Source organism: Lynx rufus, unplaced genomic scaffold (assembly GCF_022079265.1).
Source record: "Lynx rufus isolate CCGP_SWC_20201006 ecotype Redwood Valley unplaced genomic scaffold, mLynRuf1.p SCAF_15, whole genome shotgun sequence".
NCBI classification, from domain to species: domain Eukaryota; kingdom Metazoa; phylum Chordata; class Mammalia; order Carnivora; family Felidae; genus Lynx; species Lynx rufus.
In genome coordinates this window covers 15,686,558-15,702,906 of record NW_025814829.1, presented here as the reverse complement: position 1 = coordinate 15,702,906, position 16,349 = coordinate 15,686,558, and the positions used below count along the sequence as shown (strand labels likewise).

Sequence of the window (16,349 nt, the reverse complement as noted above, 5' to 3'; positions counted from 1 at the left end):
AACCTGGAACTAGTAAGATTTCTTTAGTTGGAAGTAGGGGCTGGCTCTAGTATTCCAGGCAGGAAAAAGGTGGGCCAAGTTCATGGAGACAGGGAGGTAAGGAATAAAAGCTTGAATGTTTATCTTCCATTTTATGTGGTACACAAAATAACTACCCACCACTTATGCATTCTTATGCAGGGTTATTCCATAATTAACCAAATTTTAATATTAGCCTAAAGTAAAACACACACTTGGTTTTCAGAATCTCTACCTGCTACACTGTTGGAGAATGCTTTGTTCCAAAAGGTAAAATGATTCTCCTACTGATATAAAATGAGCATATGTTAAGATTTTATTAAATTCATTATTTAATTTGAGGAACCTGTAAGATGTCACAGCTAGTTCAAGTGAGAAGTCAAGAAGCTCAAGTTTATCTGAAGGAATATTGAAATGAATTTACTAAAGATGGAAACTTTTCTCTACGGGAGAAGGGAAATAAATTGCTAGACAGAATATTTAATAGTTTAATAGCAGTGAAAAACTCGAATTGGGTAACTTGGGAGAGGTGTCCTAGACAATGCATAGTTTTCCTTTGAAGTACAGGTCTTTCCCTATAGTCCACCCTATTTTGATTAAAAGTAATTCAGAGAAAAATTATTCTTGATCACAGAATAAAGCTGCTTTCATTAGGGTTTCCTGATTATTTGCATAGTTATAGTAGCAAATAGCAAGTTAATTTACCACGTGGGCCTTCTTAAGTTTGCTTTCGTAAGTTAAGTTTTCATAAATAATTTGACTTTTAAAAGCCTCTGCTATTTGCTAAGCCAAGGGTGGGAAACCATAACCCAAGAAACTCCTCGTATTTTTTATTGTATTAGTCTTTATTCTCAGTGGGGATATAATCTCATTATTTCTAATATTTTTTTCTCATGAGAATGGAAGATTTTTTTCCCATTTCTATTGAGTAGGTTGCAAAAATTACAATATTAGGAACTTAGTAGAAATGTAAAGTTAGTGTGTTTTGATATTTGTTTTACTTTCAGATCGAAAATATCAGAAGGAAGCATAATTATCTGCCTTTCATTATGGAATTATTAAAGACTTTAGCAGAACACCAGCAGTTAATACCACTAGTAGAAAAGGTAAGTTACTGGTGAATACTTATTAGATTTAGATTCCCCCAAAACAGTGTTGTGTTTTTTTGTTTTTTGTTTTTGTTTTTGGCTTGAGTAGAGGTGAAATTTGTTGAAGCATTTTTATTTTATTTTTTTGGCTTTCTCCTATTGTTTTATATTCTAGATAAGCATTAATTCAACCTGATATTGTAAAATAAAAATAAGGAATTGCCCTACTGTTTAGCCTTCCAGAATCCTTAGTGTTACGAACTCAGAATGTACCTAATATATTAGAATAAAATTTAAAACATTTTCCTTTCTTTAAGCTGAAAGCAACATTAAAAAATATATATATATTTTTTATTAAATTTGCTTATTAAAAACAAATTTGTTTATTAAATTTTGTTTATTAAATTTGTTTATTAAAAACATTTTTAATGTTTATTTATTTTTGAGAGAGAAAGACAGCGTGTGAGCAGGCGAGGGACAGAGAGAGAGGGAGGCACAGAATCTGAAGCAGGATCCAGGCTCTGAGCTTGTCAGCAGAGCCTGACTCAGGGCTTGAACTCATGAACTGCAAGGTCATGACCTGAGCTGAAGTTGGACGCTTAACTGACTGAGCCACCCAGGTGCCTCTGAAAGCAAATTTTTAATGTTAATAATTGAGATAATAGATTCTTTGTTCTTTAGTTTAAGAAAAATTTGAATTATTGTAGAATTTAAAACTAGAATGGACATTGAAGGGGGAAAAAATAACCATAGCCTAGACTAAGAAATAGGTTTTTTGTATTCATTCCTAAGCTAGTATTCTTTCCGCTGAAGAAAAACTAACAAAGGTTTGTGAAAAATTCTGATTTCTAAGATTTTTATCTTCAGAACAAGGCACTTAAATATTTATTGAATAAATGCAATGCAATTAAATTGTTTTTAAGTTTATACTGTAAATCAGTGTTTCTAAAAGTGACCATCACTGGATACTCTTTAAAATACATGTTACCTGGCCCCTCCCCAGATATTCTGATATAGGGGAAGAAATCTTTAATTAGAGTTACCCCAAGTGACTCTAATGCAGCTTGTTTGTGTACCAGGTTTTGAGAAACACTTTGAGAAGACAGTACTAGGCAAATAACATTTTGGATCATTAACTTAAGAGCAGAGCACATGGTAGGTATGTGTTTCTTATTAATTTTAAAGTATGAAGCAAAGAGGGGCGCCTGAGTGGCTCAAGTTCGTTGAGCGTCCAACTTCGGCTCAGGTCATGATCTCACGGTTTGTGAGTTCGAGCCGTGCATCAGGCTCTGTGCTGACAGCTCAGAGCCTGGAGCCTGTTTCAGATTCTGTGTCTCCTTCTCTCTGCCCCTTCCCTGCTCATGCTGTATCTCTCTCTGTCTCTCAAAAATGAATAAACGTTAAAAAAAAAAAAATTGAAGTATGAAGCAAAGATACATTTCAACCCAGCTTTTTTATATCATCATAAATTTTGAATTTTAAACGATACGAAGTGAAAGTTATGGTTTTTGTGTATACCTATTACCCAGATCCTGAAACGTGTGCTTCTGCTTTTAGCACTAAGTACACAAATTATTGCAGAAAACTGCTAAGTCTTCCCCTTTTTAAAAAAATGTTTATTGGGGTGCCTGGGTGGCTTGGTCGGTGAAGCGTCCGACTTTGGCTCAGGTCATGATCTCACGGTCCATGGGTTTGAGCCCCGCGTCGGGCTCTGTGCTGACCGCTCAGAGCCTGGAGCCTGTTTTGGATTCTGTGTCTCCCTCTCTGTCTGCCCCTCCTCTGTTCATGCTATGTCTCTCTCTGTCTCAAAAATAAATAAACGTTAAAAAATAAAAATTAAAAAAAATGTTTATTTATTTATTTAGAGAGAGAGAGAGGGAGAGGGAATCCCAAGCAGGCTCTGCACTGTCAGCACAGAGCCCATTTCGGGGCTCAATCTCAGGAACCATGAGTTCATGATCTGAGCCAAAACCAAGAGTCGGATACTTAATCGACTGAGCCACCACCCAGGGCGCCCTCAATCTTCTCTTTTCCATATAGGTTTTCTATTCATGTATCCCAGGGTATTAAAGCTATAAAAGTGTAAGATGGGAAACTGATTTTTAGATTTTCAGATTAACAATTAGGATTCTGTGAGTCTCCGAAGTACCTCCATAGTGTGTTCTTTGCATGCAACACCATGAAATATTTCACTATTAAAAATATTAAAATATTAATATGTAGGCTGTTATGTTAAATCATGTTACATCAGATTCTAAATATACATAAGTGTTATTAAAGGCCAGACAAATGTTTATTAGGGAAATTTAATATGTATGTATTTTGCTTCAAAATTGATCTGTGAATAAACTTTTTGGTGCAGATTAGGAAAACGACCATTCTTGTTTGATTTTAATGACTGTATATCCCCAGAGTTTTTTGAAAGTGTAGTTGGAACAGCTTTTCAGCTTTTCCATTGGAACTGTAATTTCTGAGTTGACGTTAGTTTGGACACAGGGTGGCAGTATGAGCGTCTGGTGTTGGTGGAACACCAGCTCAGTGTGTTCTTGTATTTGCATCTGTTTTTTTGAGGGGGTAGTTATTGATCTTCTACCTCTTGCCTCTTTCTTCCAACTGTTTTTTGATTAATAATATTGCATAAGCAATATTGAGGTTACATTTATTCTTCGTGTATATGCAATATCTGTTATCCCCTAAGGGATTCCCCTAAAGGAATATATCCTTTAAGGAGTATCCCCTAAAGGAATTCAGATGCATTACTTGATAAAAATTTTTGAAATTTTAAAATCATTCATCATTTATCTAGTTGCAGCTTTATTCCTGGACCTCTCTTAAAGTCTAGAGATGTCTTCCCTCTTAAGCAATTCATGATATAGTTGGGGCAAGGAATAAACAACTATAGTATCGTGTTGAATAGAATTGTTCTGATAGGTGCCAGAATAAATTCATGCTGAAGATCGGGGGGAGCACAGCGGGGCTCCTAAATAGCTATGCCCCTTGAAGTTTCACATCCACAAAATTTTAAATCTGTAGTTAGAATCAAATGCTTATTGTCTACCAATAAGTCCGCTTCCTTAAGCACAAATATATTTTGTTCATCTTATTTGGAAAAAAGGAGTTATTGTATCATATTGAATATCACTTTCTGCTAATGTTACAAATGAAAGAATAAAGATGAGATTTTATAATTATATACAAGGGCTTTAATAGTGATAAATGCTTAATGGTAATACTTCTAAGAAAAATTACATGTAGAATTCAGAAATGGATAAGTTGAAGTTAACTAAGAAATTAGTAAGTTGAAATGCTCCTCCCCTCCCCCCCAAACCCCCATGCCAAGGGAAAGTAGAATAAAGGAACAAAGCATAAAAGGGGTAGAAGGAACCAAACAGGAAAGATGAGACTACTCTCGGCAGTGATGCTGAATGCCAAACCTGTCCAGGATCAGATCTCAGAGTAACTGAGACAGTTGCTTATAGCCTGTGATGGCATGAAAGTGTTTGGGTTTGGAAATCTTTTTGTTTTACAGAATAATAAAGAAAAGATCAAGACTTTGTTCCAAGGGCATATGGCTATAATGAATTAGGTTAAGATCTTGGCTTATAAGTACTTTTGTTACATAAGGCTTCTACTCTTATCTGAGGTGTTGAATATACATTACATAAACACTGCTCAGGATGTAACCTAAAAATACATAGTTATAAAACTTATTTAACTTCTTAATTTTATCTGAATTATGTATTTTAATAATTATATGGACACTCTGCATTATGTCTTTGCTCATTTAATTATGTTATAAAGTTTATGTCATAAACCAGTAAATTTATTTTTGTTAATCCAACTAAACATTCTGTATATTCAGGGGTCAATAAGGAAAAAATATGTATTTTAATTTCAAATTATATCTGAAGTTGAATTGTATTTTCATTATTTGGAAACAGAATTTCTGTCGTAAAAATTGTATACATATCAAATTACAAGTTATGCCTGTTAACTAAAAATGTTCATGCAAGCAGTTTTATTTTACATTTTATTTATTTTTGAGAGAGAGAGAGAGAGACAGAGCACAAGTCGGGGAGAAGCAGAGAGAGAGGGAGACATAGAATCTGAAGCAGGGTCCAGGCTCTGAGCTGTCAGCACAGAGCCCGATGTGGAGCTTGAACTCAGAAGCCGTGAAATCATGACCTGACCTGAAGTCGGACACTTAACTGACAGAGCCACCCAGGCACCCCAGCAGTTTTATTTTATATGATACACATAACATATTTCCTCTTTTTTTTCCTAATTATTTATTTATTTATTAAAAAAAATTTTTTTTTTTAACGTTTATTTATTTTTGAGACAGACAGAGACAGAGCATGAACGGGGAAGGGGCAGAGAGAGAGGGAGACACAGAATTGGAAGCAGGCTCCAGGCTCTGAGCCATCAGCTCAGAGCCCGACGCGGGGCTCGAACTCACGGACCGCTAGATCGTGACCTGGCTGAAGTCGGACGCTTAACCGACTGAGCCACCCAGGCGCCCCAACATATTTCCTCTTAATATTCTAAGTCATAGCACTCTATTTTATCATAATAAAATACACTATTTGTATAATAATTATACTACCTAATGCATTATAATTTTTTTAAATGCTTATTTATTTTTGAGAGAGAGAGAGAGAGAAACAGTGTGAGCAGGGGAGGGGTAGAGAGAGAGGGAGACACAGAATATGAAGCAGGCTCCAGACTCTGAGCTGTCAGCACAGAGCCCCGTTGTGGGGCTCAAACTCATAAACTGTGTGAGATCATGACCTGAACCCAAGTCGGACACTTAACCTATTGAGCCACAAGGGCACCCCTACCTAATGAATTATAAAAAAGATTGTAATTGTCCTAATTACCCTATTTTTTAATCTAAGGATGTTTTTTTCTTAGTTGTATAATAGCAAAACTCTATTCCTTTCTGATTCAAGTGGCATAGTGGAAAGACTATTATATTCTAGTACTCTGAATTATTCTCAAAGTATCATTTGAGGACCAGCAGAATTGGTATCATATGAGAATTTGTTAGAAACTTAGAACCTCAGTTATTTTTTTGAATCAGTTTGTGTTATAACAGGGACCCTAGGTTATTGGTATGTACATTGAAAAGCACTGCTCTAGAACAGGTGTCTTTGACCTCTTGAGGTTTTATTTTCTTCTAGCTGTGTGACTTAGGTAAAGTTTGTTATCTGTAAGCTTTGTCTTATTCATCTGCTGAAAATAAAATAGAATTACTGGGTTCAAGCTATAAAATTGTTATGAGGATAAATGAAATAAAGTGTGAGAGCATTTTTTGGGTTGTATAAATAAACTTTATCAATACTACAGATACATAATCCCTTAGTGAGGTGTTAAACTCATTTGTTCAAATATGCAGAAACTAATGTAAGATTTTTCTTTGACTCAATTTGAATGAGAAATGGACACATATGTAAATATATTGTTTTGAAATATTTATGAGTGAGTATGATTTTATGGAATTAGTAATTATGTATTTTTAGATCATTATAATAATACATTTTAACTTCAGATAGGAAAGAACTACAAACCAAACATGATCCTTTTTTACTGAGGGTAAAGCATAACTATAATTTGTCCGCGGTAGTTTGTTATAAGTCTCGAGTTATGAAAGATAATGCTCTAGAAATCTTAAAAACGATGTGTTTCAATCTTTTTAACTTAAGGATACCCTCTTACACAAAATGTGACCTAAAATGGACTTTTAAGATTTTATAGAATACAATCTTTAACTTCTAGGCAAAAGAAAAACAGAATGCAAAGAAAGCACAGGAAACCAAATGAAGAAGATGCTTTGGGATGTGTCCACATTTCTGCTTCTGCACTTATTTTCATGGAAACCATTAAGTATAAAGAACTTTGAGCAACATCCTAATTGACTCAATGCACGTTTGGCGTAGTACCAGTCTGTCTTGTCTTTAATGCATGGATTCCTTCCCTACCTGCATCATGTGCATGTGGTGCATATTAAATAAAAGTGATGTTGAGAGTGCTTGCCCAAATCCCATTATTTGACGTTGGATCTGAGAACTTCTGTTGGTTCTCTGGATATATACTATCACAATGAACCTAGAAATTGCACAAATGATATTCTCTACCTGTAATTGTTAAAATTAATCTTAGTTCAGTTACAAGCTTAAAATTTATGAATGTCAGATCTTGATTAAACTGGATCTCTTGTTTTCGCTTCATCATGAAAAGAAAATTGGTATATGTCTTTGATATCTAAACATTTTGAGGATTTTAAAGCTGAATTTTATCTTGAGAAAGTATGGTTTTAATGCAGACCATTTGAAAAAGACAAAAGTATAGTTTTTAGTGATTTTCATTGCTGCCAGTAGAAAAAGTAATAAACGTCCAAATTATTTTAGCAGACTTTCTTTAAGTGTTCGGGGTTATTTATTTATGTATTATAGAATTATTTTAGGAAGGTGTGAGTATTATTCTTCAAAACAGAATTTCGGATTAAGAACAAATGATAAATTTTCAAGACTTTCGGTGTTGCTCTCAGTTTGGCAACATTTTTCAAACTGCTAAGCTGTATGTATCTATAAGAAAATCAGAGGTTTGACAATTCAGGCTATCTGCTTTTTAAAAGAAATATGATGTCATGGTGGAGGATCCTTCTATGGCAATTTGAATGAAATTGGTGTAGCCAATAGTTTCCAAGAACCATGTATAGTTAGCTGACAATGGATTTTTTAAAATTGCTTTTGGGATTTGCTTTGTTTTTGATTCTATGAAATAATTGTATTCTTGCTCCTAATCTTTTCCAAGTTAAACTTTAAAGGAGATTTTATAAAACTTCTTTTTATAAAGGCAATTATCTACTTTTTTTTTTCTAGATACGTTTCTGAAATTGATACATGACTTTTTAACATTTTATTATGGAAAAGTTTAAACATATGTAGGGGGACTATGTATTCATCTTCTAGCTTCAAACACATGAGTTTTTTAAGGATTGTTTTAAAACTTAACTACATTGTGGTATTATTAAAAAACTAATGTGAGAAAATCTGGTGGGAAATTGAGTAGAAAAGTTAATGAATATTTTTCATACATAATTTCAGTTGAAGGTAATAAAGAAGAATTTGTAGTTTCTCATTTGTTTGTGGGTAAATGTATTTTGCTCTGGATACAATAGTAATTACAGAGTGTTTTCAAAACCATGATACAATTTTAAAAAATGATTTCATAAGGATTATTTTAAGCTCATCTTGAGATCATTCAATTATTTCAACTTAATTTATATATCCTGGTTTTTTTGTATTTAAGATATTTTAAGTAATCTCTACACCCAGTGTGGGGCTTGAACTCATAACCCCAAGATCAAAAGTCGCATGCTCTCCTGACTGAGCCAGCCAGGTGCCCTTATATATCCTGTTTTATAGAGGCCCAAATTTTGTAAAGCAATACAAGGAATATTGTAGTCAGTAGTATCCATTAATCAAGACAGTGTGATTCTAGCATAAGGATTAACAGTTAAATCAGTGGAATACAAGAGAGAGCCTATAAACAAATCCACATTTATATGGTTACTTGATTTTTGACAAAGGTAGCAAAGCAATCTGACAGACAAGGAAAGTCTTTTCAATAGATGAGGCCAAAACAGCTAAACATCCATGTGGAAAAAAATGAACCAAGACGCTCCTCCCCCATTCTTCACAAAAATGAATTTGAGATGGATCATAGGCCTTCATGTACTAGTTAAAATACAAAGGTTTTTAGGGGGAAACATGGGTGAATATATCTTTGTGACTTGAGGATAGCCATAGGTTTCTTAGGTCACAGAAAACAATAACCATAAAAGATCCAAAATCAGTGTTTATAGGAATTCAAAACTTGTCATTGAAAGATGCTTTTAACAAGAGTGACTAGTATCAAATGATATTTAAAAATAGCTTTATAAAACTGTGTTAATAGGTATAAGGATATTTTCTTATTAATCTAATTCTAATAAAATTCTTTGATAGGAATTTCCATAGCTTAAGAACGATTTATTTTATCTGCTTCTTTGATGACTGTAAATGCTTTGTGATCTGATCCTTCATGGTAATGTCTGCCAGTGAATAAAGCAATATGACTTGCCTTTGTCTGGGTCTTAAGTCATGAAGCTGGTGAGTAGAGAAAATGGACAAATAAAGAGCAATCCAGAAATATATAAATGTTACTTAATGTGGAAAATTTTTTTTTAAAAAGTATTTAAAGTCTTCTTTGTTCGTTTCACTTTTGCCCTTTCTTTTCTAAAATCTCATTTAATGCTTCAGTAGGTGAAAGCACTTCCATTCTGTTGTGTGCCTTTTAAAATAGCTAGCCAACTGTAAGCAATATACTTTTGCTATTATAAACAAAGCTTGCCAACAGCTGCGGTACTGGGTAGTCTCACCTCATATGTTTAGTTCCCAAGATAGCTGCCCTTTTTCTAGCAGAGAGCAGTCAGCTTGACTGTGCCACTAGAATAGACAAATATTTGTTCTGAGATCATGAACCATTGGGACTTGCTCCCCTCTTTAGACCATGATCCATACTTCAGTGTGTGTATGGTGTTACATGCAGATTAATAACTTTAGTTAACCTAGTTGCCTAAAACATTTCAAGATGCGTTCAGAAATTACTCCGTTTCTTTTCCTTCTCTAAAAGAAGATTTTGTGCCTTTTGAGGAAAAACAATGGCTTTTAAGGTTTTTCCTTTAAAAAAAATTCAAGAAAGATAAGCAAAAATACAATTTAAATCACCCATAGTTCTACCATCAGGGATGCCTACATTGACATTTTAGTGTGATCCTTTTTCCCCATATGTGTGCATGTTTTTGTGTGTTAGTCTTGCATGTCCTCCCTGTATTCCAAAATAGATTGATGTCGTATAAATTATTTTTATTTTTTTAACTTAAATTTTAGCCAACATGCCAGTACAATATGTGTTTCAGGAGTAGAGTTCAGTATAAATTATTTTTAGAGCAGATGATATGCAGTTTATCATTTTTGTATCACAACTTACTTGCAGGAAACAGGCCACTCCAGCTATTTGAAGAGGAATGGGGAGTATACTGGGAATTTTGAAACTACTTAGTTTCTTATAAAGTCATTGGAAGGTATGGAGGAACAGGCTCAAGTTTGGGTCTCCAGAAAGGACTCCTAGCAAAACATCTATTCCTCGCCCATATCGGGGGAACTGCTGCATCCGCAGCAGTCCAGGGGGTTCACGATTGGAGTCGCTGATGATAGGACGTGCTGTGGGAGCTGTGGTCCAGCAATGAGGAATGTGGTGCAGCTGTGTGTTGTCACCGAGTGACTAGACACTGGAACTGGAGAAAAATTCAACCTCTCCGCGGCTAAGGATGCCACTCAGAATAGGTAAAGCACCAGGTCGGATGGCCTCTGCCTTACTTTTAACTTTCTGCAAGGGAATCTAGGAAATTAGTTTTTAGCTCTCCAGGCTCTGCAGAGTAGGAAGGCATTCTAGGAGGAGGCTGGTAAATCCACTAAAACACACATTATTACATTCTTATACAGTAACAATTTTTCTTTTTACTGAAGTGAGATGTTTATTTTGGAGAAATGAGAAAATGTTAAGAAGAAAAAAATGGTGAAAATCAAAGTCTAATCCTGTTACCCAGAGATAATCAGCACTATTACACTCACATGTGTAATAATAGATACTTTATTTTTATGAAAGCAGGATTACAATTAAATATTTCGTTGCATGCTTTTCTCCCCACAAACCTTTCATGTTGAAAAGTAATGCTTGTATTACATCTTTTTAAAATAGCTGCTTAGTATTCCATTATGTAGGTATGCTATATTTAACAGGCTTGCAGTAGTGTGGGATAAAGCATAGAAATAAAATGGGCAAACTGGATAGTTTGATTTTGGGGGGAGGAATTTAGTTTTTAAACTGATATGAATTCCTAGATCAGTCAAACGTGCAGGTTCTTCAGTTTGTTCTTTTCCTTAGCTCGTGGGTAATTGGCCTAAATCCAGTGGCTGATAGGTGACGGATTCACCACTTCTAGCATACTAGTACTTCTTTTTATTTTTGACTTGATTATATTAATGTCTTGAGAACTTTCTTTGATAATGTATTCAACATATATCTGAGTTGTTCTAGATGCTGAAGATGTATTGGCGAACAAGATCAAGCCCCTGCCCTTGTGGTGAGACAGGTAATAGGCAAGCCTACTACTACAGGTAGTAGTAAGAACTATAAAAAAAAAAAAAAAAAAAAACCTGTAAAAACTAAAAAACTATAAAAAAAAGACAAAAAAAAAAAACAAAACCCCAAAACTGTAAATAAAGCAGCTCAAAAGAATGGAGGGAGCTGAGGTTTAATGGGATGGCCATGGAAAATGCCTTTGAAGAGATGACATTTAAACAGAGATCTAAATGAAGAGCATTTTCTCTGTAGTACTGACTCAGCACTATGAAAGAGGATTTCATACAGACAACCAACATGCAATAATTTTGAATATTAATTTTGAATAATGTGTGATAGTTAACTGGTTTATAAAAGTTGATTTGTGATGATTGATTTGATTTTCAATATGAAAATAGGTTGAATAAAAATTGCATATAGAAAAGGCTAGGACCACTGGCCTATGTGCTTTTTTAGGCTATCCAGATATTCCCCATAATAAACTTATGTGACACTTTCTTGTAGCATTGTAGTATAATATTACATAAGCCATAAAACCAGTGGGAAAAGTCTCATGCAAGTGTATTTTAAAAACAATTTGATATATACCATGGTTAAAGAAGTAAACATGAAAACTAAAACACTGAAGTTTTTAGAAAAAATATGGGATAATATTTTATTTGGGGATAGAGAAAAGCTTCCTAAGCAAGAAATAAAACATAAAATCCAGAAGAGAAATACTTGACTGTATAGAAGTTTCTATACACAAAAACTTAAAAGGCAGACAATAAAATTTCATCATAACAAGATGTAAGATATATATTAGAAATATAATTAATACCTAATATACAGAGAGCTTTCACCACCCCCCCCCTCAAAAAAAAGGGAAGGAAAGGTAACTCAGGAGAAAAATTGGCAAGTGATATGAACAGGCAATTCCTAGAAAACATTAAAATGGCTAGAGGCAATATAAAAGATGGTAAATCTTGTGTGATCAAGTGATCAAGAAAATGCAAATCAAAATATTAAAGGGATGCCTTTTTCCTGTCGGATTATCAAGAAGAGTGATTGTAAACTCCCACTTTACAGGGTGGGTATAAATAGGCAGGCTCATGAACCAGTTGGTGGAAGTCTTTTTGAAAAGCAGTTTAACTGGTTGCCTGGCTGGTTCAGTCAGTTAAGCATCCAACTCTTGATTTTGGCTCAGGTCATATCTCATAGTTTCATGAGTTTAAGCCCCGCATCAGGCTCTGTGTAGGCAGCATGGAGCCTGCTTGGGATTCTCTGTCTCCCTCTCTTTCTGCCACTTCCCCAAGTGCAGTGCTGTCTCTGTCCCTCTCAAAATAAATAAATAAAACTTTAAAAAAAAAAAAAAACAGTTCAGCAATTCTCAAACTTTAGATGGTACATATCCTTACAGTAATTTCACTTGCAAGAACCATATTACCTTTGTATTCGCAGAACTATATAAACTATATATAAAGACATATATTTATAAACTATATACAGACGTGTAAGAAAATTCATCATAGGATTATTCTTGATACAAATAATTAGAGACAACCTAAAAGCATAGCAAAAAGGAATGGGAGGATAAGTTATAGTATGTTGTTGGAATACTATGCAAATCACTGAAGATAATGAGATAAATTTCTATGTGTTAACATGGAAGGACGTCTGATATATTTTTGAGGAAAATGGAAGTTGCACTATAGTGGTATAGTATAAATCCATTTTCATTTTCTGAAGAAAAACCTTAAATGTGTATATGTAAGAACAGAAAAATTTTTGAGAGTATCACACCAGATTCTCAACAGTTACTGGCCCAGGGAAGTGGAAGGTTGAAGTGGGGAATTTTTCATTTTAAATTTATAGGGTCCTGAGATGATTGAAATGTTTCCTACCAGAATATATTACTTTTGTATTCTAAACAATAAGTAAATAAACCATATCAGTAAACTAGCCAATTATTCTTGTGACAAAAGTATTGCTATAATTTCTTTTAATAAGATGTCCCTAAAATGCAGTTAAACGTGAACAAAACATAAATAAATGCAGTATATATATATGTATATGTACATACACATTTGAGTAATACATTTATTGTACAATCTGAGGCATACCTATAATGTCTTCCTAACAATAATAATACTGATGATTACAGGGTACTCCCCACTGGTAGCCATTCTCCTAGCATTTTATTTTTTTAATTATTATTTTTTTTAGTTTCAAGTTTTTATTTAAATTCCAGTTATTAACATATAGTGTAATATTAGTTCAGGAGCAGAATTTAGTGGTTCATCACTTACATGTAACACCCAGTGCTCATCACAAGTGCCCTCCTTAATCCCCATCATCCGTTTAACCCATCCCCTGCCCACCTCCCCACTATCAACCCTCAGTTCTATAGTCAAGCCTCTCATGGTTTGCCTCCCTCTTTTTTTCCCTTCCTTTATTTTTATTTGTTTCTTTCCCTTAAATTCCACATATGAATGAAATCATATAGTGTTTGTCTTTCCCTAGCTGATTCATTTCACTTAGTATAATACTCTCTAGCTCCATCCCTGGCATTTTGTTTTATTTTTTAATTTAAATCCAAGTTAGTAAACATATAATGTAGTAATGGTTTTAGGAGTAGAATTTAGTGATTGATCACTTATACATAACACCCAGTGCCTAGCATTTTAAATATTTGACTTTGTTCATTTTATTTGTTTATTATTTATTTATTTATTTATTTATTTATTTAGAGTCAAACCGTCTATAACTGGGCTACTTAAAGTGTAGTTCTTAGACCAGCAATGTCAGCATCACCTGGGAACTTGTTGGAAATGCAGAATTCCAGGCGAATGGAATTAGAATCTGCATTTTAACAAGATGCCCAGTTAATTTCTGTGCTCATTCAAACTTAAGCACAGCCTCATTGGTTATTTTTATATTTGTGGAAATGTTTTCATAATCAGTGGGCAGTGTGCTATACTTTCTGCAGTTAAGAACTTGATTTTATTGATTTTAGGATATTTGCAGTTTCAGTAGCAAAATTCAAAAGCGTAATGGATTAGAAAATTGATTAGAAATAAAATGCAAGAGGTGCCTGGCTGTCTCAGTCAATGGAGCATGTGACTCTTGATCTCAGGGTTGTAAGTTTGAGCCCCACATTGAGTGCAGAGATTACTTAAAACTCAAATCTTTAAAAAACGGTGGGGCGGGGGGGACCTGCCTGGCTCATTTGGTAGACAACATGATTCTTTAAATTTCCCTTAATGTTTATTTTTGAGAACCAGAGAGAGAGCGCAAGCGGGGTCAGGGGGAGACACAGAATCCAAAGCAGGCTCCAGGTTCTGAGCTGTGAGCACAGAGCCTGCCATGGGGCTCAAACCCATGAACTGTGAGATCTTGACCTGAGCCAAAGTCAGATGCTCAACTGACAAAGCCACCCAGTTGCCCTGGGTTTATGGTCATGAATTCAAGTCCCACATTGGGTGTGGAGCCTACTTAAGTAAAAAAAAAAAAAAAAATTAAAAAAAAAAAGAAAGAAAATGCAAAACCATTCACAATGTGCCAGGTACTGTTCTAAGTATTTTTACATATTGTGTAATTCTCATAAGCTGTGAAGTAGATCCTGTTACCCTCATTTTTCATATGAGGACACTAAAGCACTAAAACAGGAAGTAATTTTATTCAAGTTCACACAACTTGTAAGCAGTAAACGTAGGATTCAAACTCAACTAACTGGCTCCTGAGCCCTTTCTCCCTCCCTCCCTTTCTTCCTCCCTACCTTCCCTCCTCCTTTCCTTCTTCTCTCCCTTCCTCTCTCTCCCTATCATCCCCCTTTCCCCTACCCTGCCTCCCTGCCTCCTTCCCTCCCTCCCTCCCTCTCTCTCCCTTCCCCTCTTCCTCCCTTCTTCGCTCTCTTCTTCCTCCACCTCCCCCCACCCCCCGCATTCATAGGGGTGAAAGTTGCATTATGGACAGAATCATACAGTGAAAATTTATTAAAAGCTTTATAAGAGACAGTAATTACCTTCGCTGAATTATTAAGGAATACATAGGGTAAGTGGTAATCATGAGCTCTGGGATCCAGGGGCTCTGTGTGGGCTGGTAATTACGATTTTGATTAGAGACTAACAGGCTCCAGGTTGGGCCTCCCAAGGTGTGTCTCCTAGTGAAGTTACCAAAGTCCAGGATCTGCCCTTTCAGCTTATGATTGGAGGCATTGAGTGTACACTCACTGAAGGTGATAAGGACATTGGGTAGTTGAGACAACTTAATAAAACTTGTAGACTAATGTACCCCTGAAAGAGACTTTACCAATTTACTTTACAATTATAACTGCCAAGCGGACCAGACACTCCTATCAATACATTCTCTCCCTGGTAGATAAATTTACCAAGGAAACCAAATTAAGACCAGAAGGTTGGTTAACTGTAGAATTGGTCCAAAGGAAATTACTTATTTTTTAGAGACACTGGCTGTGACCACCTATGAGATGTTTTGCCAGACAACACACCAGCCAAATGTGCCTCGTACACTACACGCACCCTTGGTCAAAATGTTACTGCATCCTTCTGTATGTTGCTACAGGCACAATGACAGAATTTTAACGATCACTTTTCTGGTTGATATTTTCCTATTCCCCTTCTCATATCAACAAATGTTTTTAAAAAATGCTGTAATTTCAGTTTATACTCATTTTATTTCAGTTTTATTTCATGATATTTGGATAGCCTCCGTAATTTAATTTTTTAAACTGTCTCTAAATAAAGGGATGATTTTCTATAACTTGTTTAACACCTGTGTGTGAGGAATCAGTTTCTATTGTAATATCGCCAATACGACCTTTCTTAATATTGCACACCTGAACTAGTTTATAATTAACTTACATATTTGGAATGACCTGCACCCTTACAATGATGGGAAGTGTTTCATTTAGAGCACACAGGATCGTTATTGGGGTAGTTGTGTTGCTAATATACTGAATGCCTTGGGTGATGCAGTTACTCTTTCAGATATTAGGCCAAAATCTACTTGAATTAACGCTTGCGATAAAAAACAAAGGTGTGTTGGGGCACC

General features: G+C 35.0%; 1 protein-coding gene across 2 annotated transcripts in view; it reads left to right on the top strand.

Annotated features, from left to right (window-relative positions):
* UCHL5 (ubiquitin C-terminal hydrolase L5) overlaps positions 1-7,137 on the top strand; it is a 39,653-nt gene extending 32,516 nt beyond the window's left edge. For both annotated transcript variants that reach the window (XM_047076565.1, XM_047076564.1), the window contains exons 10-11: positions 1,026-1,124; positions 6,885-7,137. In XM_047076565.1, coding sequence (XP_046932521.1) covers positions 1,026-1,124; positions 6,885-6,929 — 144 coding nt within the window. In that variant the 3' untranslated portion in view covers positions 6,930-7,137. The remainder of the gene's footprint in view (positions 1-1,025; positions 1,125-6,884) is intronic.
* The last annotated feature ends 9,212 nt before the right edge of the window (positions 7,138-16,349 follow it).